This window comes from Barbus barbus (genome assembly GCF_936440315.1).
Source record: "Barbus barbus genome assembly, chromosome: 1".
Classification (NCBI taxonomy): Eukaryota; Metazoa; Chordata; class Actinopteri; order Cypriniformes; family Cyprinidae; genus Barbus; species Barbus barbus.
This window is the reverse complement of record NC_136729.1, coordinates 6354147-6378778: the sequence shown is the minus strand read 5'-3', so window position 1 is coordinate 6378778 and position 24632 is coordinate 6354147. Positions and strand designations below refer to the sequence as shown.

The following is a 24632-nucleotide window of genomic DNA, read 5'->3' as shown; positions in this document are numbered from 1 at the left end:
AAAAAAAAAAAAAGAAGGGTAAAGAATACTTTCACAAGGCACTGTAAATACAATTTTAAAATGGAAAAAAAGTCAATTTAGATACATATTTCAAGATAAATCATACATTTAGCAATAAATCTATATCTGTACATAAATATTCAGGACTGAATCGACTAATTGCTTATAAATTCAGTGATTAGTATGTTCATAACTTTGCTGCTATAACAGTCAGTATATTTCTGCATATTGTGAGGAAAGTAACTGAAACACACTGTGGACAAATGAAGTCATCTCAAGTTAATTCAAGTGTGTGACTTCATCGTTTGAACTTTTACTGAATTCCCAGTCTATTTGATTGTTTTCAGGGCGTTCCTTCACATGTGTTTGTTCCACAATGCTTTGCACACAGGAAACGAACAGCTCTGATTGCTTTAACCCTGTAAACACGATGAGACAATGAAAAAACCTTTATATAAAAAAAAAAAAAAGCGAAACCATTAAAGTGCCAACATTTTGACCTCAGGGTTCATGAATGAGTAGCAGCTCTGGTATTTCCAGCTGACCTTTGACCTCTAGCTCTATTTTTGGCCTTACATGGTTTCTTAGCATGAGTTAACAGTGTTTCCATTCTCATCATGAGTCTCGAGTCAGAGTCAGACATATAAAACCCAAGAGAGTGTCTCTCTCTCACACACACACACACACACACAGATGCACTGATGTCATATAGACATGTTCTCATAAACACACACACAGACTGACCTCTTACACGTATATCATGAACTCCTACTTCTGACTGACTTTTTGACAGTTTCGAGTTTATATATATTATTAGTTTTATTATTATTATTATATTTCGCAATCTCTGAGTTTGCATCTCACAGTTGTTATTCTGTGAATTGTGAATTTTGTGAATCTGACAATTATGCTGCTATATCACAAATTTCTGCATTTTTACCTCACAATTGACTTATTTCAAGAATAAAAGTCAAATTGAGGTATAAATGCAGAATTGTGAGATAAAAACTCAGACTTCTGACTGACTGACTTGCAATTCCGAGTTTACATCTCATAATTACCTTTGTATCTTGCAATTCTGACTTTTTTCTGACTTTTTTTCCCACCACAAAATGAAAAATTAAAAAGGCAGATTGTAACTTTTTATCTCACAATTCTGCGTTTGTATCTCGCAATTGTTTATATCTCACACTTCTGCAGTTTATATCTCGCAATTCAGAGAAAAAAAGTCACACTTACCTTTTTTATTATTTTAAGCTTCCGTAGCTTTCCACAAGCTTCCATAGCTTCATAAGAGGACAAAATAAACCATAATTTCACCTCAGCAACTATATAATTTGTCTGAAAATGCCTTGATGAAAGTTATGAAGTGATGTTGTTAATGTGGTACAATGCCTTTGCTTCTCCTGTTTATACAGCTTGATTCAGTGTCCTTTAACGTGTGGGACATTGGCGGCCCGGCCAGCATGTCGACGGTGAACCAGTGTTTCTTCACAGATAAGGCTCTGTACATGGTGATCTGGAATCTGGCTTTGGGAGAGGAAGCAGTGGCCAACCTGCAATCTTGGCTGCTCAACATCGAGGTCAGGAAACAATATGTAACAGACAAAATCTGATAATAATATCAATAATAGCATCATAATCTGGCATTGCAAAGCAGTAACTTGTATTAATTGATTGATTTGATATACTGATTTAGTATTTACTGTATCTGTTATTTATGGAATAGTTTAATATTAATGAACAGCATTGTCGTTGCAAACTAAATCAATAAACTTTATTTCTAAAATAGTTGAATGATAATAATTAGCATTTGCCTCTTCAATCTAAACAAGTTTATTTATTGAGTAATAATAAATTACATTTTTGCCATTTATTTATTGAATAGTGTAATAATAATGAAGACAAGATTGCCATTGCAAACCAAGTCATTACAGTTTATTAATGTATTATTTATGAAAGCAATTGACATTGCACACTAAACAAATGCCATTGCAAATTAAATGAATAGCATATAGTTTGCAATAGCAAAATCTCTATTTAATTATTTATTTTAATTTACAGAGTAGTTCATTATAATTTACAAGCTTTTCTAATGCTTTGTCCGCTAAGATCTAAATATAGCATGTATAAAGATAAAAAGACAGACAAAATGCTGTTCATATATTTTCAAACATATTTAAAATATGCATGTTTTTGCTTACACAGCAAAGGCTAGTTGGATAGGCAGGCCTTGGCAAAAAATAAATATGCTTAATAACTAATGAAAAATCTATAGAGACACTACATGTACAAACACAAAACACTTTTTATAAACAAAACAAAACAAAAAAACTGGCACTAGCTTCTCATTAAGTTATGTTTTGATGGTCACAAATGGCATTTGTTTTATAGAAGGACCTGTGTAATGATTGTGTAAATGTGTTTGTGCTCTAGGCTCGCGCTCCTAACTCTTCTGTCATTGTCATCGGGACGCATTTGGACCTCATAGACACTAACTTTCGCACGGAGCGTGTCGCCACACTGAGGGCCTACATCCTGGCACTTTGCAGAACACCCTCGGGTGGGCGGGCCAGCGGATACCCCGACATCACCTGGAAACACCTACAGTTAGTGTCATTATCATAACTTCAGCTACACTGTAAAAAAAAAAACCGGAAGCTGTGGTTGCCAGAATTTTACCGTAAAAAATACAATAGCAACATTTTTAGGTTTTACGGTTTTAAAGTGCCCCAATTATGGGTAATGAAAGGTTCATATTTTGGTTTTGGGAGTCCCCTACAACAGGTTAACATGCATGCAAAGTAAAAAAAAAACACTTTCATTTTCTTATAATATGCATTTATTTTTACCTTATTTGCTCAACGACTCCCAAACGATTCATTCAATGATTAATTTTTCCAAACCCCTCCTTTGCGTGACGCTAATCTGCGGTGATTGGTCTGATTAGTCATTTTAATTTCATCTCGCATTTCAGCAGCGTTTGTGAGCGCAGTGCTGCTTTGTGAACAGCGTTCCCAGGGAAACCACTATTTTACTGCGCCAAAAGCGGCACCTAGTGGCAAAAAATGAATTTGCATTTTCATACAGACCAACGCGAAAATCAAGTTTTCCCAGGTCTGCGCACGCAACAAGTGGGCGTGCAGTATGCTAATGCTTCATGATGACGTCAACATGAAATGGCTTGGGATTAGTTTTAAAAACGACTCGTATAAATGATTGAAACTTTAGATTGAAACGTTTGTTGAAACTTTATATACGGTGCACTTTCAGATTTAAAACTTTTCAGGATGTTTTCATTCACTTAGTTGTGTTACACACGGCATGAAATGTAATTTTCAAAAATCCATAACGGGGGGCACTTTTACTTAAATTTACATTTCAATACCGTAATTTCATTAACTGATATAATGTTAATATACCAACCAATTGAAGTATTGAAATCTGTTTTGTACATTTGTGATACACTGATAACCACCAAAAGCAGGCGATGATGAGTCACATGATGAACCAAAGCTCATCACAAGCAGCTTTTAAATACTAACATATATAGAAGGTGCACAGTGTCATTCACACAAACTGTAAACACCATCATGGTAACACATGAAACTGAAATAATGCAATAGGGTCAATATCACCATAGAGTGCCTTTCAACCCTCACAATGCTCACACATTTTGGTCTTAATTTCCCATTCGCTTTGTCATGTCATAAATAATAGACACTTTATTATTATAGAAACATATTAGATGAGCTCCCACACATTTTTTTTTTAATATAATTATGGGCCATAAGCATTAACCATAAGATATATCCACCCTGTCGTGGATATATATTACTGTTAAATACGTTTTCATTGCAATATGAAGATGCCAATGATATTTTCTAGGTATGATGAAGGTGTGATGTCCCTTTTCTAAACAGGGTTATCAGTTTGATTTCAAATTATAAATACATATAAGATTTTATGTAAACCATGTGTTTTTAAGGAGACTCATACAATTCGCACATGTATTTTTTTTTTTCTCTTATTTGGAGAAAACTGATATTTGGATGCAGTTTATTTTTTGCATGTTATTATGTTTGCATGTTTATTGTTTGCAGTTTATTGTTTGCAAATGTGAAGTGTAACGCAGGGACTTTTGGGAATGTCAATTTATGGTTATTCACTGTAAATTATACATTCTTTTTCCTCTTCCAAAAACGGTATACTACCGTAAAATTACATGTAATGTCCAATACAGTTTTTCACCATATATAGTAGGGGAACTTACTGTTAACCATTTAACAGGTTTTTACTGTAGCATTTTTACAGTCTTTTGCCGTTAAAACCACAGTAATTTTTTACAGTGTACTTTCCTCAATGAACGATCCTGTTTTGGTGTTTGTTTGTGTGAATGTGTGGTTGTTTGGCAGTGAGGTGTCATGTAAGACGCTGGAAGGCATGGACGGACTCAAGAGACTGTTGTTTCAGGTCGCTTCCTCCATGAAGGACGTCAGCAACCCTGCTAGCTGTCACAAGCTCGTGGGAAGACTGGTTAGTGTTAGTTAAGACTGTATGTTTGGCGTGAACCGCAGTTGTTTCTGACATCTGTTCAGTAAGATGGAAAAACTGTAGTGAAAAACTGTTGCTCCACCTCAAAACTTCAGTATGCTTTTTCATTTATACGTTAAGAAGGTATTTTTTATTCAAAGCAACTTAAAATGAGGAAAAATTATGAGCGTGAGGAGGCTATGCTGCGGTAGTATCTTAGTTTCTTTAAGGTGAATTATCCCATGTGTTTGTCTCTTTTTGGTGTTTTATACAGATCCCCAAAAGTTACCTGACCCTGCAGGAGGCCATAAAAGCAGAATGTCTGAGGAGAGACGAAGCCGATGAGGTGCAGTACCTGACAGACTCAGAACTGGAGCACATCATCGAGCAGAGTCCCGCCAGCGATATCAAAGACTATGAGGATCTGCAGACCGGTAATTCAAAAATAAATATTTATAAAATTATTAGAAATTGTTTTTGTTTTTTTTTCTTCTGAAAATAAATATAAATAAATATTTATTAAAAATAAATGTTATTGCTCTAAATAAAATGTAAATAATCGATATTAAATTTTTTAAATGCATATTAATATTTGTGTTTATTTTAACGTTTTAAAATATATTTTGCACGTTTTATTTATTTATTTATTTGCATATGTATTTATGTAATAGGATCTGCAGACAAGTAGTGCATAACTTCCTATGAAAATAATACCAAACATAAGTGTTTTAATATCTATTAATAATATGTTGTACTAATATATATTTTTATACCTTTTTAATTTTGTTCTTAACTTTTAATATTTTTTTTAAACTATGTTGAGGATTATTTATTTGTTTGTTTGTTTAATAGGGTTTGCAGACAGGGTTTGCATAACATATTATGAAAATAATACCAAACATAATAAGGGTTTAATATGAATAATTATTTGATTTTTAAATTATTATTAAATTAATAAAATTATTTGCTTAATTACTTGAAAAAATGTAATGATTTTTGTATTGTATTGACCCCATTAGGCTAAAAGATAATATTTTTTTTTATTATTCAAACTTTTAAACTTTTTAAATATATTTTTATATATAAACACAACATCTTTACTGTACATTATAATGTTTTAATGTCTAATGTAATTTATACAATTCAAAGCAAGGATAAATCTTGGTCTTTAAATATATATATATATATATATATATATATATATATATATATATATATATATATATATATATATATATATATATATATATATATATATATATATAATTTATTTTTTTAATCACCCATTATTTAGTTATGTAATCATGGATAATTTTCTATATCTGTGCATCCCTAGTCTATTTCATTCACAGTTCATCACATTAAAGTTTAAAGTCAGCATGAAACGTTCTCATTGAAATGATGTAATCTGATGTATTTCCAAGTGGAATGGGATTCAGTGGGATGAATATGGCCGGATTACAGCTGGGGTTTTTTTTGTGAATCACACAGCGATCAGTTTCCTCATCGAGACCGGCACTATACTGCATTTCTCCGACACCAGTCATGGCCTGTGTAAGCTCTACTTCCTGGACGCCGTGTGGCTGTCCGAGTGTTTGGAGCGGATCATCAACCTGAGGGGCTCGCGCTCGGTCGCCCGTAACGGGGTCATCAAGGCCGAGGACCTGCGCATGCTGCTAGTGGGCACCGGGTTCACCCAGCAAACAGAAGAACAGTACTTCCAGTTCCTGGCAAAGTTCGAGATCGCTCTACCAGTCGCCAGCAGCAGGTAAAAAAAATATGGCTTCCTATTCTTTGTAACGTCAATATATTTCTTAATCTATATAAAGTATGACTGTCTGTCTGTCAGTCGGTTGATCAACAGGTATTACGTAACAATTATGCCAAAATTTATATTTCTCTTCTACTAAACTAAATAATGATTGATTGATTGATTGATTTTCTGCAGATGAGTAATACATATTTTATTGTGAAAATAATTTAGTTTTTATTTGATTAGATAATTTATTAATGTTAAAATATATAGTAATATATATATATTTTTTTATATATATATTTATATGGTTCTTAACGTAATATACATTTGAACCTATATGGAATATTTATTTATTCATTCATCTGTGTGCACATTAATATTGCAAATTTTATTGTGAACATAATGGCAAAAATAATGTTTTAATATGTAGTAATAATATTTTTAATTACATACATTTTAATATATGTATAAAATGTTCATCTTAACTTCAGTATATATTTTAATGTTTCAGTATTGCGTTTTTATTTAATTTGTGTATTAAATTTAATTGTTTATTGAATTTATTAGTAGATTATTTGATCATTAATTGATCAAATGTAAATGTGTACCTTGAATGCAGTGTAAGTCACTATGGATAAAAGCGTCTGCCAAATGCATAAATGTAAGTGTCAATGGCTAATATAAATATTTTGTAATATCAGAAAATGTTTTAAATTTCCAAACTTTTTTTCTATGTCAGGTTTTTAAAAATGCACATTAAAAAAAGTTTAAATAGCAGTTATTCGTGAACTTTTTCACCCTATGGGAAGCACCTGTCTAGGACGTGTACTGCAAGTCAGTTTGGATGCATTGCATATATTACAAGTTATCATATGTAATGCTTGTCAAGCGTGCAGTGTTTCATACCCAGAGGTGTCAAGTAATGAAGTACAAATTTTGGGTATCTATACTTTACTGGAGTAATTATTTTTCAGCCGACTTTTTACTTCTACTCCTTACATTTTCACGCAATTATCTGTACTTTCTACTCCTTACATTTTAAAAATAGCCTTGTTACTCCTATTTCATTTCAGCTCGTTTTCATTCCGGCTTGTCATCGTCATGGGCGTTGCTAGGTCATTTTTAGGGGGGCTTTATCACCCCTAAATTTCCCCCTAAAAATCTTGCGATTCTTCCCCTTTAAATTTGAAACGGCAGCAGACTTCGGCTCCTCCGCATCTTTCTGCGCGTTCTTCAATCCACAGACTGCGGTGGCGCAGAGGAGAGGACAAGGTGTGTGTTTATCGATAGATTGTTATAATATCTACATCTGTGCAGTTCTTTGTCTTAAATACAGTTTACAAAAAGTCATGGGAGAGCAATCGGTTTCCAATCTTCTGTAAAGTTTTCGCTGCATTCAGCACTCATCACACCACAGCGAAAGCCCTTAACACATTATACGCATACTTTATAAAACGGTCACGTTATTGCTATTTTCATTTGAAAATTTAGCTTTCAATATAGAGCTTAATATTACAGTGCATGTGGCATTAACTACCATACAGTTATGCATAGAAGTGATTAAAGACAGTGACAGACAGCACTCAGTCAGTGCATATCAGAGTGATTGACAGAGATTGAAACATTGTGTGTCCTTCTCACAGACTGCTTCAGTTTTGCGGGGTTTTTTTATTTTTTATTTTTTTACTTTTAAAAGTTAATCACAGCACCCACATAGTTTAATCCATTGTCCAGCCTTATAGCTGTGTTGTTTATATTGCTAATATGGATAGTCAGTGTAAGTTTAAAGTGATATGATGTTTTATGTTTACAATGTTCTGTTTGTACTTGAGCATAGAAAAAGATTTGTACTAGTAATGCAAACAGTAACATTTTTGGTTTGTACAGTAAACAGGTGTGTGTGTGTGTGTGTGAGAGATCAGGTAGACTTGTATTTGGCTTGTACTCGGATGTTATACCCATCTATGCAATGCAGTGGAATACTGCAATAAGTTTAGTATACCATCCTACCCTATTAATACATTTTTTTGTAAATATTTATTTATTTTTTATTATTATACCATCATTGGGGGCTGAGCCCCCCTAAAATGAAAATCCTAGCATCGCCCTTGCTCATCGCTCAAACAAACAAAAAATAAAATAAAAATAAAAACCTATCCAGATAAACCGCGCCATCCGGATAGAGTGAATTGTAGTTGGATGAGAATATAAATCTATACCATTCCGACACCCTATTGGTTTGTACGCGATCCATCGCACCTGCGCATGACACAAATCACGTCACACTCAAAAAATATTATTTCTTAAAAGTTATTATTTCTCCACTACTGGCTCATTTATCAAACGGGTGCTTTCTCTTCGTCCGTTGCCCTCACAGATTCCTGCAGCTAAGCTTGGATGTACATTTACATTCCAATAAAGGTTATTGATGACATGCCTCTGAAGTTTGACTTTTTGCACCATTACAATACTTACAGGCAACTAGTCATCATATCTTCCGCTCCATGAAACACGTTAATGCTCAGTAGTACACATATATGGTTTTTTAATGTATTTGCATTGTACTAAAATGCGTTCATTTTCAGTGGGCACATATCCGGCTGAAACAGGTAGCCTAGTGCATCCCACACTTTTCAACATTAACATTTATAGTCATTATGGCCTTTAGAAAAATGTTTTTTTGAGGAGGTTGGGTAGTGCACAATAGGCCCCTGTGCCGCGGCCTAAGCTTTTGTCCTTAATGGCATTTTTTTTTCCTTCCATTACTTTTACTTTTATACTTTAAGTAGTTTTGAAACCAGTACTTTTACACTTTTACTTGAGTAAAAAACTTGAGTTGATACTTCAACTTCTACAGAAGTCCTTTTTAAACCCTAGTATCTATACTTCTACTTGAGTAATGAATGTGAATACTTTTGACACCAGTGTTCATACCTGATTTTCCCTCAGAAATTATTTTTTCTCTTCATAGTTATCTGTTGCCCCACCTTTTGCCTCCCAAACCTGGCCTGGACATCCATGGCTTTCGGCATCAGAGCAACAACGCCATCCAGCGGCATTTCAAGATGAGCTTCGTTCCTGCGGGATTCTGGGAGCGCTTTATAGCCAGGATGCTAATCAGTTTAAACCAGATGGACGTGCAGGTAAACACAAACCCTGAGATGACAACCTAACTGAGCAATTGCAGTCATTGCAAGCGTAGAATTAGGCCACACGCTGACAATGCTTCAGGCTAGGAGTCTACAGCAGCCTGTGAAACTGTGTGGTAAGACGCTTTGCACGCTTTTGCAATCTAATTTTCCCCAAAAAGCCCTGTACAAAAACTTTGGAAAAATGTTGTAATACATAGGCTGTTTGGGGAAAATCTTATAGCCATTTTTCATATCTTAATTGTTTGTTTGTTTGTTTTTTAACAACAGAAATATTATTTTTTATAAAATTTAAAAAGCTGTATTTAAGAAAAAAAAAGGTTTTATACTATGACTATAAAAATTCTATATTATATTAAATTATTATGTCTTATTTTTGTTAATGGTGATAAAAATATTAAAATGTTATGAAATAATTATGACAATATGACTCTAATCATTATATTGTATTGTGTTATACTATATTTTATTATACAAAATATTTGTGAGATTTTTCAATAAATAATAATAATATAATATGAGTATAAAATAAGTCATATTAATAATAGTATGACTGTAAAAATTATACTATATTATATTATAAATAAAAATCAACAAGACATATTTTTGTGATATTTAGTATGACTATTATGTTATATTATATTATATTATATTATATTATTTTAATGCATCAATGAATTCAACGACAGGGATGCCTTACAGGAAGTGAGATGGTATCTTTCCAGCTTTGGCTGTTTGATATGAAACTTGCTATGGATCATTGTACAAGCCCAGTTTGGTGACAGCGCCACCTATTGTCCAGAGTGCAAAAGTATCTGTCGCAAAAACTTCATGTATTTCTGAGGTCCCATTTTGTGCTATTTTGGACCTGTTTTGCATATGGTTTTGTTTGTTTCGCTTTTCCTCTTTCAGTGTTGGTTGAATCTTCACCAAAATTGGTTCAGGTCAGACACAGACAAAGACAAAACCACACAAATACAATTACTGGATTTTATTCTCCAGAAAAGCCTTAACAGTTTTGCTGGCGAAGACACCAAACAGGAAGTGAGTCATTACCTTGGCAAAGCTTTTGCGTATTGACACGCAGTTTTTCTTTGTATCCACGCCACATTGCCCTGAGAACATCATGCACATTTCTAGTGCCACCTACTGGTCAAAAGTTATAAACCAGTCAAATCTGCTCAATCATTCCGTATCCCATTGGCCATGTAGATACTACTTGCAGCTGTATTTTTTAATTAATCCTTACATGACAAGTTCTCAGGTTAAAGTGTCGTTGAAGCCGATCGATGTTCACATTTCTGGCTTGTTTCAGTCGACTGATTCTGATGACTGTCTTAGGCATTTGAGACCAAAAAGCCCCCGAAGGACCAGAGGAACCGCAGTACGGTGATCTACAGCTTTGCAGGGAACCAGCAGCGCAATCGCTGCAGCACCTTCCGCGTCCGGCGCAGTCAGACCATCTACTGGAAAGAAGGGCTGCTAGTCACCTTTGACGGTGGATATCTGAGGTTAGAAAGGGTTCGTTTTTTTTTTTTTAAATGTTGGTATTTAATGAATAAATATATTGATAATCATTTCTCTTACTTCACCCAGTGTTGTTAGTTTTAGCTAAAACTGTGTTTTGTAATTTAAAATAAAAAATATTAGATGGAAAAACTTAAATTTGTTGCTTTGACAGCTAGCTGAAATAAATTAATAACAGTAGTAAAGTAAAAATTTAGTAAAACTGAAATAAAAATAAATTAAAGGGGTGGTTGACAGTTTTTTTTCTAGGCTTGATTGTGTTTATGGGGTGCAGTCTAACGTGTTAATGTGTAGTTTAAAAAAAACAAAAAACGTAATTCACCTTAATTCCACACCGCTCCGTCCCTTCTCCTATAAACTCACTGATCATTTCCTGCTTTTATGAAGCCCCTCCCACAGAAATACGCGATTGGGTCAGATTGGTTAGCTGGCTCAGTGTATTGTGATTGGCTAAACCACCTCAACTGCACGTCTAAACGTCCTGCCCCTCACCAAAGCAGCATGTGCTCCGGTTGTATTGTAAACAATGGCGTCGTCTATATTGCTTATCAGTTTGAGCCCGATTGAGACGCAGAGGATATTAGTGAAGAGGATCGTGCAGAACCTGTGCAAGCATAGCTCTTAATGGTATGTTTGTTTGTTTGTTGTCTCACACTTTTAGATACGCTGTTATTTGTAAATGCTACTGCTTCTGTTAGCTTTTAATATACGGTTTTATCCTGATTAAAGCTTTAATACAGTACGGCAACCTCACGCGCATCCATGTATAACGCTTCTCATAGCTGTGTGAAAATAAGTGTATAATTGGAGCAGTTCCTTGTTGGAGCTGAGCTGATGATCTGAATGAGAGAGATGCAGAGCAGGGTGACGCGAGGAACACGATTGAGAACCGCTGCTTTAGAACATTGATTTTGAAACTTGTGAATCCATTAGAATCCTTAGAAGACAGAACCGCGATTCATATATGAATATATTTTTACGTGCACCCCAAGTTTCCTCTTCATCTTCTCTAAAGTAGCGCAGCATGGCCTCGCCCCCTTTGCTGCATGTTCCCGGGGGCAGGGTTTATCTGGGTTCGTGACGTAATGGACCCGGGAAGTAACTCGTTGTAGTCCCTACGAGCCATTTTTGTAGGCATTAAACTGCCATAATTTTAAAAGATGATATCTCTGTTTGCATTGAACTTTCAGCTTCGTAATTTTACGGATATTGTTTATGCTCAAACAGCAACATTACACACTAACGTTAAAAAAGTGAAATCACAATCGACCACCCCTCTAAAGTTAAATATAAACAAAAGATAAATATAAAGAAGTAGTAAAAATTACAAAAGCACATTAATTTACAAATGCTTAAACTTAAATATAAATGAAAACTAAAAAAAAGCTAATTCAAAATATAAAAAAATTGTGTAATATATAAATAATAGTAAAATAACACTGTATCCAGCATTTGGACATATGTTTTGCTGCAAGTTTGCATAGAGTTTGCTGCAAAGCAAAAGGTACATGTGTTTTAAAAATTTGTCCATAACGAGTTATCTTATGCCTTAGGTGTGTAGACAATTTGTCATCTTTCTGTTATTTGTGATAATAGATCGATCTTCTTTGAACCATTAACAGAACCATTAGCATCACCAAAAGTCTCAGAAATCTTTTGGTTCATTTGGCAATCACTACTTAATACTAAATAAACAATTAATAAGCAATAATAATTGATGATAAAAAAAATGATAATTTATAAATATAAATTAATTACTATTTTTTGCCATTTCTGAGAAAATCTATAACTATTTATATTGAGTCTTTTTTCAAAAGGCTGAAAAATAAACACACAAACAAGCAAATTAATGAATGTATTAAGTCTACCCATTTAAAAATAAATAAAAAATAACTGAATAGATTAAAAAAAAGCACATAAATTACTCAAAATAAAATAAAATAAAAAATAAAATTAATTCAAATATTAATACAAACTATAATAGCAAAACCGACACTGTTTCTTGTCCACAGTGTCGAGTCGTCTGACCTGAACTGGAAGAAAAAGAAAAGCGGAGGCATCAAGATTATCTGCCAGTCAGAGACGAGGGATTTCTCAGCGATGGCTTTTATCACGGATCACGTTAACGCTCTCATAGAGCAGTGGTTTCCTGGTGAGGACACATCTAGATATTATTCTGAATCACTACAGATCTCTAATATATTAAATCTTGTGCACAGGTCTGTACAGTAGCTTGGATTTGTGGGTGTAGACGTTCCCAGTGAATGCATGAACTGATCAAACATTTACCGTCAATGCAGTGCAAGTCGCTTTGGAGCAAAGCACCTGCAAAATGCTTAAATGTATAAAATGGCAGCAGCAATAGGATACAACACAGACAGAGAATATTTTTTATTAATAATAATTTGGAACTTGCAACATTAATACAGAATGCGCATCACATTTTTTTTGGAATTTAGACATCTTTAAATGGGGAATTTCGAGCCTTAATTATTTGTGTGTGTTTTATATATATATATTAGGGGTGTAACGGTTCACAAAATTCACGGTTCGGTTCGATACGACACAGTAGTGTCACGGTTCAGTGCGTTTTCGATACAGGAGGTGGGGCAATTGGTTACGTCGCAATGTTGGAAATATTTTGTGCAAACTTTGCGCAAGATTTATGCTGTTGAACATCTTAATCTCAGTCAATTCACTATAAGCAGAAAGTGAAAGTAAAAGCAGGATGACGGAGTAATGACGGAGCTTTCGGCATCTGACGCTGCTTATTCTCTTAGAGACAAAGAGAGACGAATCTATTTCAACATATGCTGATAACGGTATAGCCTATAGCTGTTTTCATTTATTCCCTTAATATTTCTCTTGTGGCCCGTACATACTGAAAAAAAAGAAACGTATTTAGTGTTAAACACGTTGATGTTGAAAGTCGGTGATTGAAATAAAATCTTTTTATTTCATTGATTTTAATGATGACTGCAGTGTTAATATTTTAATTATAAGACTATAATTCATTGTAGGTAGCCTATAGCCTAATAGACCTGTTTTAAAAGACATTTTTTTAAAAACATTTTAATTGAGGAGTAAATATAGCCTAATCTTATCCTCGCAGTGCGTTAGTTATGCGGTAATTATTGCGGGGCAAATTAATTGCACTTTTAATTTAGTAATAAAAATAACTTCATAATAATAATAGGCCTAATAAAAATAAGAATGTAACAGACCTACATTAATTGGAAATGCCAAATCCTCCTAAGATTGCCAATAATTGATGTTTTTGACAATATCTCTATTGTCAATACAAGATCATCTCTTTTGACGCACCCCGCTGGGGCAGACAGCACGATGCCTTTTTGCGTCGTTTGGTTTGTGTTGTTGAGCGCAGTGGCACTGATATTTCACACACTTTAAGCTTTTATTTTCCAAACATAATAGGATTAGTCCAACGAATAGTTCGGTTTGCAATGCGTACTGAACAGTTCAATATGAATACGCGTATCGTTACACCCCTATATATATATATATATATATATATATATATATATATATATATATATATATATATATATATATATATATATATATATATATATATATAGCCTAGTTAACATTTTAATTTGAAGCAACAATTTTGTTTGTTTGTTTATGGTGTGTATATACATACATACATACTGTCCAACTGAAGACAAAATTATTAAAATCATGTCATAATGAGGGTGTCAGTGTGATAATATCTTGACAAACATCTTAAACACGTCACCATAGGGTATTACTGTGGACGTGCAGCTGTTTGTTTCTGTGCGGTGTTAATGTTGCACTGTGGGAGTTTGCTGTGTTTCAGTGCAGAGCTGCTTCCCAGTATTAACACGCTGCCAGTCAGCAACACAGGTGCAGCACAAACACACGCTGAACTCTATAGATGGCCTCATGAGTCAGACTGTAGTTTATACAGCACCACTGATTAATTGATTAGTCCACATAAAGCCTGTTAATTACAGCAGACGCATCAGCACACAGCTGCTCCATTCAGCCGTTACACATGTGACACTCAGCTCAAGTGTTTGTGGGTAAACAAACTCACTGCTGTCTGACATTAGGTGTGTTCGACTTCATGCAGCACTTCGCAGACCGATCGGCGACTGACTTGAAGCAGTGCATGCCGGTTAGAAAACTTGTCCGACTTGAAGCGACGCCGACGCTACGTCACTGTCACGTGTGGCATCAAAGTACCGCGAGAGCGTTTCGAGAGCAGCCGGCTCACTCAGAGCGACTGCAGGAGCGCTGATGACGACACAGCTGTTTCACGATTGGCCAAATTCACCACATGACAACAATGACGTGTGTTTCTAACGTCTTCAAATCCAATACAGCTCACAAATCTGTTTTTAGAGCAGTAAAAGCTTTTTTACTGTAGTCGCAATGTTATATTGAGTCACGTTTATCATAAAACACTGATGAAAGCATACATACCCCCACTTTATTAGTAATTAAATAGTTTACGTTGAACTTTATTCTTGAGCAGATGGCACTGTATTAAGCAGTATATAAAAAGTGTTTCTGTTGCTCATGAAAACGTTTCTGAGACGTCTGTGTATTTGACAAATATTGCATTTTATTCACTTCATCTTTGATAGAGTATGCAAACACCACGTGAGTGTCACTAACGGGAGCAGAATGTGTCCAGCTTGACATATCCGTTTTCAACTCTGCCCCTGACTGTAAGCGGCTACTCTCGTTGATCGCCGTCTGTAGCCGTGCTTCAAGTCAAACGCACCTAATATTAACACATGCATCTGATGCTGATGCTGTATGCGTGTTCTAATCATGAGATATTTCAGCCTTTTGACAAAACTGAACATACAGACAGTATGTATGTATGTACAGTTGGGCAAAAAAGTATTTAGTCAGCCACCAATTGTGCAAGTTCTCCCACTTAAAGATGAGAGAGGCCTGTAATTTTCATCATAGGTACACTTCAACTATGAGAGACAGAATGGGGGGAAAGAATCCAGGAAATCACATTGTAGGATTTTTAATGAATTAATTGGTAAATTCCTCGGCTATTTGGTCACCTACAAACAAGCAAGATTTCTGGCTCTCACAGACCTGTAACTTCTTCTTTAAGAGGCTCCTCTGTCCTCCACTCGTTACCTGTATTAATGGCACCTGTTTGAACTCGTTATCAGTATAAAAGACACCTGTCCACAACCTCACACTCAAATAACAAACACACACACTTGGTCACACTCCAAACTCCACTATGGCCAAGACCAAAGAGCTGTTGAAACACACCAAAAAACTAAATTGTAGACCTGCACCAGGCTGGGAAGACTGAATCTGCAATCGGCAAGCAGCTTGGTGTGAAGAAATCAACTGTGGGAGCAATTATTAGAAAATGGAAGACATACAAGACCACTGATAATCTCCCTCGATCTGGGGCTCCACGCAAGATCTCACCCCATGGGGTCAAAATGATCACAAGAACGGTGAGCAAATATCCCAGAACCACACGGGGGGACCTAGTGAATGACCCGCAGAGAGTTGGGACCAAAGTAACAAAGGCTACCATCAGTAACACACTACGCCGCCAGGGACTCAAATCCTGCAGTGCCAGACGTGTCCCCCTGCTTAAGCCAGTACATGTCCGGGCCCGTTTGAAGTTTGCTAGAGAGCATTTGGATGATCCAGAAGACGATTGGGAGAATGTCATATGGTCAGATGAAACCAAAATAGAACTTTTTGGTAAAAACTGAACTCGTTGTGTTTGGAGGAGAAAGAATGCTGAGTTGCATCCAAAGAACACCATACCTACTGTGAAGCATGGGGGTGGAAACATCATGCTTTGGGGCTGTTTTTCTGCAAAGGGACCAGGACGACTGATCTGTGTAAAGGAAAGAATGAATGGGGCCATGTATCGTGAGATTTTGAGTGAAAACCTCCTTCCATCAGCAAGGGCATTGAAGATGAAACGTAGCTGGGTCTTTCAGCATGACAATGATCCCAAACACACCGGCCGGGCAACGAAGGAGTGGCTTCATAAGAAGCATTTCAAGGTCCTGGAGTGGCCTAGCCAGTCTCCAGATCTCAACCCCATAGAAAATCTTTGGAGGGAGTTGAAAGTCCGTGTTGCCCAGCGACAGCCCCAAAACATCACTGCTCTAGAGGAGATCTGCATGGAGGAATGGGCCAAAATACCAGCAACAGTGTGTGAAAACCTTGTGAAGACTTACAGAAAACGTTTGACCTCTGTCATTGCCAACAAAGGGTATATAACAAAGTATTGAGATGAACTTTTGTTATTGACCAAATACTTATTTTCCACCATAATTTGCAAATAAATTCTTCAGACAATCCTACAATGTGATTTCCTGGATTCTTTCCCCCTATTCTGTCTCTCATAGTTGAAGTGTACCTATGATGAAAATTACAGGCCTCTCTCATCTTTTTAAGTGGGAGAACTTGCACAATTGGTGGCTGACTAAATACTTTTTTGCCCAACTGTCTGTCTGTCTGTCTGTCTGTCTGTCTGTGCTCAGAAAAGGTGATTGATTTATCTATTGAATTATTTATTTTTAATTGTTTATTATTATAATTTATTTAATTTTCAACCTTTTTGACAACACTGATTATACAGCTCTATTTATGCATTTGCTCAGGAATGGCCTAAAATGGTGATTTGTCCATTTATTTATTATTATTGTTGTTTTTATTATAGCTGTATGTTATTTTTCAGCACTCAATATACATCTTAGTTATTTGTTTGCTCAGATAGATATATATATATATATATATATATACAATTTATTTTATCATTTTTATTAATTTATTTTTCAGCCTTTTGACAACACTATATATGTCTTTGTGTGTGTGTGTATATATATTTATACAGTCAGGTCCATGAATATTGGGACATTGACACAATTCTAAAAATTTTGGCTCTATACACCACCACAATGGATTTCAAATGAAACAAACAAGATGTGCTTTAACTGCAGACTGTCAGCTTTAATTGGGTATTTACATCCAAATCAGGTTAACGATGTAGGAATTACAACAGTTTGTATATGTGCCTCCCACTTGTTAAAGGACCAAAAGTAATGGGACAATTGGCTTCTCAGCTGTTCCATGGCCAGGTGTGTGTTATTCCCTCATTATCCCAATTACAATGAGCAGATAAAAGGTCCAGAGTTCATTTCAAGTGTGCTATTTGCATTTGGAATCTGTTGCTGTCAACTGTCAAGATGAGATCCAAAGAGCTGTCACTATCAGTGAAGCAAGCCATCATTAGGCTGAAAAAACAAAACAAACCCATCAGAGAGATAGCAAATACATTAGGCGTTGCCAAAACAACTGTTTGGAACATTCTTAAAAAGAAGGAACGCATCGGTGAGCTCAGCAACACCAAAAGACCCGGAAGACCACGGAAAACAACTGTGGTGGATGACCGAAGAATTCTTTCCCTGGTGAAGAAAACACCCTTCACAACAGTTGGACAGATCAAGAACACTCTCCAGGAGGTAGGTGTATGTGTGACAAAGTCAACAATCAAGAGAAGACTTCACCAGAGTGAATACAGAGGGTTCACCACAAGATGTAAACCATTGGTGAGCCTCAAAAACAGGAAGGCCAGATTAGAGTTTGCCAAACGACATCTAAAAAAGCCTTCACAGTTCTGGAACAACATCCTATGGACAGATGAGACCAAGATCAACTTGTACCAGAGTGATGGGAAGAGAAGAGTATGGAGAAGGAAAGGAACTGCTCATGATCCTAAGCATACCACCTCATCAGTGAAGCATGGTGGTGGTAGTGTCATGGCGTGGGCATGTATGGCTGCCAGTGGAACTGGTTCTCTTGTATTTATTGATGATGTGACTGCTGACAAAAGCAGCAGGATGAATTCTGAAGTGTTTCGGGCAATATTATCTGCTCATATTCAGCCAAATGCTTCAGAACTCACTGGACGGCGCTTCACAGTGCAGATGGACAATGGCCCAAAGCATACTGCAAAAGCAACCAAAACGTTTTTGAAGGGAAAGAAGTGGACTGTTATGCAATGGCCAAGTCAATCACCTGACCTGAATACGATTGAGCATGCATTTCACTTGCTGAAGACAAAACTGAAGGGAAAATGCCCCAAGAACAAGCAGGAACTGAAGACGGTTGCAGTAGAGGCCTGGCAGAGCATCACCAGGGATGAAACCCAGCGTCTGGTGATGTCTATGCGTTCCAGACTTCAGGCTGTAATTGACTGCAAAGAATTTTCAACCAAGTATTAAAAAGTGAAATTTTGATTTCTGATTATTATTCTGTCCCATTACTTTTGGTCCCTTAACAAGTGGGAGGCACATATGCAAACTGTTGTAATTCCTACACCGTTCACCTGATTTGGATGTAAATACCCTCAAATTAAAGCTGACAGTCTGCAGTTAAAGCACAACTTGTTTGTGTCATTTGAAATCCATTGTGGTGGTGTATAGAGCCAAAAATGTTAGAATTGTGTCAATGTCCCAATATTTATGGACCTGACTGTATATGCATTTTATTTTCATTATTTATTGTTTACTTAGTACTATTTATTTATCAATTGTTTGTTTAGTACTTTTATTCTGTTCTGTTCTGTTCTATTCTATTAAGAGGAACCATCATTTCAGCCAAACAGCTATTGTAGAAAAAATGGATTCAGTTCATTTTTAATAATTCTGACTTTTTAAACCTCTCGAGCCATTTTAATTAAGCCTTGGTGAATGTCTTTTTATATAAAGATGAACATCCGTGTACAAACTTTTATGATTAACATGCTGCTCTCTCCCGGTCCAGCGCTGACAGGCAGTGAGAGTGACGGGTCTCGTCTCATTGAGCAGTATGCGCCCTGTCCGTACTGCAGCTCTGGACCCCGGCTGTCCGACCCACTGCCTCTGTCCGGCTCCAGCCACAGCACCGTCCACTACTTCAACATGGAGGACTGCGTGCTGGCAGCCGTGGACAAGGAGCACATCAGCTGCCCCAACCACCCCAAACAGCCTGTCCCGCTACAGGAGCTGGTGCCCGAGCTCTTCATGACCGACTTCCCTTCACGGTATGATAATAGTTACTCTTTTAACCATCTGATGTGTATTATTATCCTAGTTTCTGTATGAAATGGTGTGTATAAATTGACAAAAAACAGCTAAAAACCACAAAACAAAATCACAGACTTAAAATATGTATACATATATTAGATGCAGTAGTAATAATCTTTTTGTTTGCATCTAGCTCCAAATAAAAAGAAAAAAAACTATCAAATTAATATTTATTTCATCATACCAATTTCCAGATTAACTAAATAAGCATAAAACAGCAAAAAAAAAAAAAAAACATCTCAGGATTCATCAAATTGAAGCCTAAAGCTGATGTTATTGTGGTTTTCCCACCAAAATTATATAATTTCCTGCGCTTTCTGCCGTCTCTGTCTCTCTGAGAATAAATGGAAACACAGCAAATACTTGCCTCACAGACATGATAAATATATCTAGAAAGTAGTGTTGGGTGGTATGTGGTAGTCATGGTATTTTTCAAAATTATACCGGTTTCACGGTATATGACGGTATTTATTTTTTTCATGTGTGACCGGGTGTTAACCACATTTTCTACTGATTGAGAGGAAATACTGCAGTAGGTTAACTTGATGATGAGTGAATATTGTAGAGAAATTCCACATTAAATAGTGACGAAACACAACCCATTAATACATGTTAACCAGGAGTCACTCTCATTTATATTTGTGACATCATCGTCTGATAAAATCAACATGCATCTACACTAAAGAGCGGCTATGTGGTGGTTTTGGCTATATTATTTTTTGTCTCATGCAGCGCACTGCCTGCGTCTGAGTAACAAACTAAAAAAGTGCATAATATTAACAGACAAACTATACTCGTATTTATAAGTCAGTAAGGGACAGGTGCTTGGAAACGCTGTTTTGTACTCATTTACTGACGAGTCTGCTGCGGTATAGCCAGCTGAATGCTCTGCTTCACTGGCGCTCGCTGCACAGAACAGACCTATTATGCTCCTTTTTACAACATGTAAAATAAGTCTCTGATATCCCCAGAGTGTATATGGGAAGTTTTAGCTCAAAATACCCCACAGATAATTTTTTATAGCTTGTTAAAATTGCCACTTTTAGGGTATGAGCCAAAACGCTCTATATATGAGTATGTTGCTTTAATGCAAATGAGCTGTTGCTCACGGAGAAGAGGGCGGAGCTTCAAGAGCTCAAGCTCCCATATTAGCAGTGCTAGCCTTTGCAAATAAACATTTCACTATTAGTACAAACCTGTTATCTTTACAGAAAACATAGTCTGTTTCCAAGTCAGTCATCTGATTATATTGTGCATAATAAATTTGCGTTTATGAATTACACAGACGGGGAGCACGGCGGGATAAAAATAACAACATAGCTGGTCTCATGTTGCATGGCATGCTATCACAAACTTTATAAGTCCCACTCGTGATTATGAGCTCAACAAACTCAAGCGATCAAGCCAAGTCAAGTCAAGTCAAAGTTTATTTCTATAGCACGTTTAAAAGCAACAGAGTTGCACCAAAGTGCTGTACAACAAATACAAATACAATACAGCAATAAAAAAAAAAAATTAAATAAAAAAAAACACAGAGCCTTAAGCAGGCATTATTCAAAAGCCAGGGAGAACAAATAAGATTTAAGAGCAGACTTAAAACTAGCTAGTGAAGGAGCGAGTCTCACATTTACAGGCAGACTATTCCAAAGTTTCGGGGCTGCAGCTGAAAAAGCCCGGCCACCCTTGGTTTTACAGCGACAACGTGGGACCGTTAAAAGAAACTGATTACTGGACCTAAGAGCTCTTTGAGGAGAATAAGCAATCAGAAGGTCACTGATATATTTTGGTGCAAGGCCCGCTAGCGCCTTGTACACATAAACAGCTATTTTAAAATCGATTCTGAACTTTACAGGGAGCCAATGTAAAGATGCTAGGATTGGAGAAATGTGATCCCTCTTTCTTGTTCCAGTAAGAAGCCTCGCTGCAGCATTCTGGACAGTTTGTAAGCGAGAAATCGCCGACTGAGGCAGTCCCCAATAAAGGGAATTACAGTAGTCCAAGCGAGATGTCACGAAAGCATGTATTACAGTCTCCAAGTCTTTATGAGGCAACAATTGTTTCAATTGAGCAATGGATCTAAGATGGAAAAAGCTCCCCTTTACCACTGTACTAATTTGTTTATCAAATTTAAGAAACGAGTCAAATGTAACCCCAAGATTTTTTACATAGGGTTGAACACTAGCGGAAAGGGACCCTAAATTAAAATCAGATGAATATCTAAAGTGACCTAAAATCAAAATTTCACTTTTGCTTTCGTTTAATTGTAGAAAGTTATCAGCCATCCAACCTTTAATCTCCTCAAAACAGTCGTCAAGCACATCCAAAGAGCCACTGCTGTCAGTTTTTGCTGGAAGATAAAACTGTGTATCGTCAGCATAACAGTGGTAAGAGATCTTATATTTCTTAAAAATGGCTCCCAAAGGAAGCATGTATAGTGAAAAGAGAAGAGGGCCTAAGATGGAACCTTGGGGCATGCCACATAACAAAGGAGCCGATGAGGAAGAACAATTCCCAATATTCACTGAGAAGGTTCTATTTTTAAGATAAGAGGCCAACCACTGCAGAGCGGTACCCTCAATACCCACCCACTTTTCCAGCCGCTGTAGTAGAATACTATGATCAATTGTGTCGAATGCCGCACTAAGATCCAACAAAACAAGTACCGGATGAGAACCAGTGTCAAGAATTTGCAGAAGGTCATTACTGACTTTCAACAATGCAGTCTCAGTGCTGTGTAGTGATCTAAAACCCGACTGGAAAGTGTCCAGGACATTGGACATACTAATGTAGGAATCCAACTGACTGTAGACAGCTCTCTCTAACAATTTTGAGATAAAAGGCAATTTGGAAATAGGCCTAAAATTACTGAAAATAGATTGGTCAAGATGAGGTTTCTTTAGAAGAGGATGGACTATAGCATGTTTAAAACTAGCAGGTACAACTCCACTTTCCAAAGAGTTATTAATGATAGCTGTTACTCAAGGTTTGCAAACACTTCCTTAAATAGATGAGCTGGAATGACATCAGACTGTCAGGTGGACAATTTAACCTTAGAAACAATACCAGCTAGCTGTACAGAGGAAATGGGGTGAAAGCAGGTTAACAACTCTGTAGGTGAACAGCTCAATGGAGGATCAAATATCGATGGCTTAGTAGAAGCTCTGATATCCAGTACTTTGTTGTCAAAATATTTTAAAAAGTTTTCACAGGTCTCCCGAGATGGATCAAGAGACGGGGCAGGTACGGGATTTAGTAGCAGATCAAAAGTCTTAAACAGCATCCTCGGTTGATTCACATTTTCAGTAATAAGTTTAGAAAAGAATTCAAACTCTTTGACTGATTTTTGATAACTAGCTAAACACGCCCTTAAACACTGATATGAGACTTTGAGTTTGTCCCTTTTCCATTTTCGCTCTGCCTTACGACACTCCTGTCTGAGAGCACGGGTGTTTGCATTTAACCAAGGCTGAGAAATGTTGTTTCTCTTTGCTTTCCTTGGCTTAAGGGGAGCGACAGAATCAATAGAAATGGAACTCATATGGAATATCGACTCGTATTGCTTTCATATTGTGGCGGGAGGAGCCAACGACAGACACAGTGGGCGTGGCGTCAAGCCTCGGAGAGGTTTTTATTAAACAAAATATTAAAATAAAGTGTCCAAAGGGGGAAAAGTGTCCAAAATAAACAGGGATCTGGTGTCCTCGTCGTGCTGCGGGGCTGTGTAGGAGGGCAGTGTTCAGGAGGGAAGGGTCCAGGGAAGGGGCGTAGTCCGGTGGCCGCACGCGCTCCCCTCTCGGGGCCGGGAGCGAGTGGCGGCGGCGTCTCTGGCGCGGCTTCGTCCATCTACGGAAATCCCGGCGCTTCTGGGGGATTCGGCGGCCCGGCATCCTGGCCCGTCAGCCGCCTAACGGGTGCGGCAGTCCTCCTCGACGCTCCCTTCCTGGACCCACGAGGACACCAGCGTGCATGCACGGGGGAGAGACCGGTCTCGCGAGGAGAGGCGCGCTCGGCGTTTAAACGGCGGCGGTGATGAGGCTCTACTCACGTCAGGTGCGCCTCATCACACGCCGCCAGCCCTGGCTGTTTCAGCGCCCCTCCTCTCTCACACACCCACTCCCGTCGGGAGCCTGGTGAAGGGCGGCGAATACGGGACGGGGTGGTGATGATGGACAGGGGGGAGGCAGCCGACTCGTCACAATATGCAACTTTTAACCACCACATTCCTATTCACGATCATTCATGGGCAGCACCAGTGAAAACAGACAGAGACGATGGTAGCTTTAGCATCATTAGCCTTACAGAGTGTCAAGAAGCTCTTTCAGAAAGGCAATTTGAAAAACAAACGCATGGTACTTACTTTGTCTGGAGCTGACTTTCGTGCACGAAGCGTTGGTATTGATCCATACACGTGTTGGGGACTTTACTGTTTTTTTTTCCAGAACATTTCCTTAGATACTGAAACTTAACCACAGTGTCCTCAGCGGCTCAGATGGAGGAAGTCTATGGAGACTTCTATGTTCGTTAGTGCATCCCAAAACACAACAC

The 24632-nt window shown here is 37.1% G+C and overlaps 1 protein-coding gene across 1 annotated transcript in view; it reads left to right on the top strand.

Moving 5' to 3' along the window:
* Positions 1–24632, top strand: part of LOC306857085 (leucine-rich repeat serine/threonine-protein kinase 1-like) — a 137554-nt gene that overhangs the window by 55493 nt on the left and 57429 nt on the right. The window contains exons 16-24 of the mRNA XM_079396777.1: positions 1419–1583; positions 2437–2609; positions 4416–4536; positions 4808–4967; positions 6025–6301; positions 9261–9432; positions 10780–10949; positions 12978–13117; positions 19786–20044. Coding sequence (XP_079252903.1) covers positions 1419–1583; positions 2437–2609; positions 4416–4536; positions 4808–4967; positions 6025–6301; positions 9261–9432; positions 10780–10949; positions 12978–13117; positions 19786–20044 — 1637 coding nt within the window. The remainder of the gene's footprint in view (positions 1–1418; positions 1584–2436; positions 2610–4415; positions 4537–4807; positions 4968–6024; positions 6302–9260; positions 9433–10779; positions 10950–12977; positions 13118–19785; positions 20045–24632) is intronic.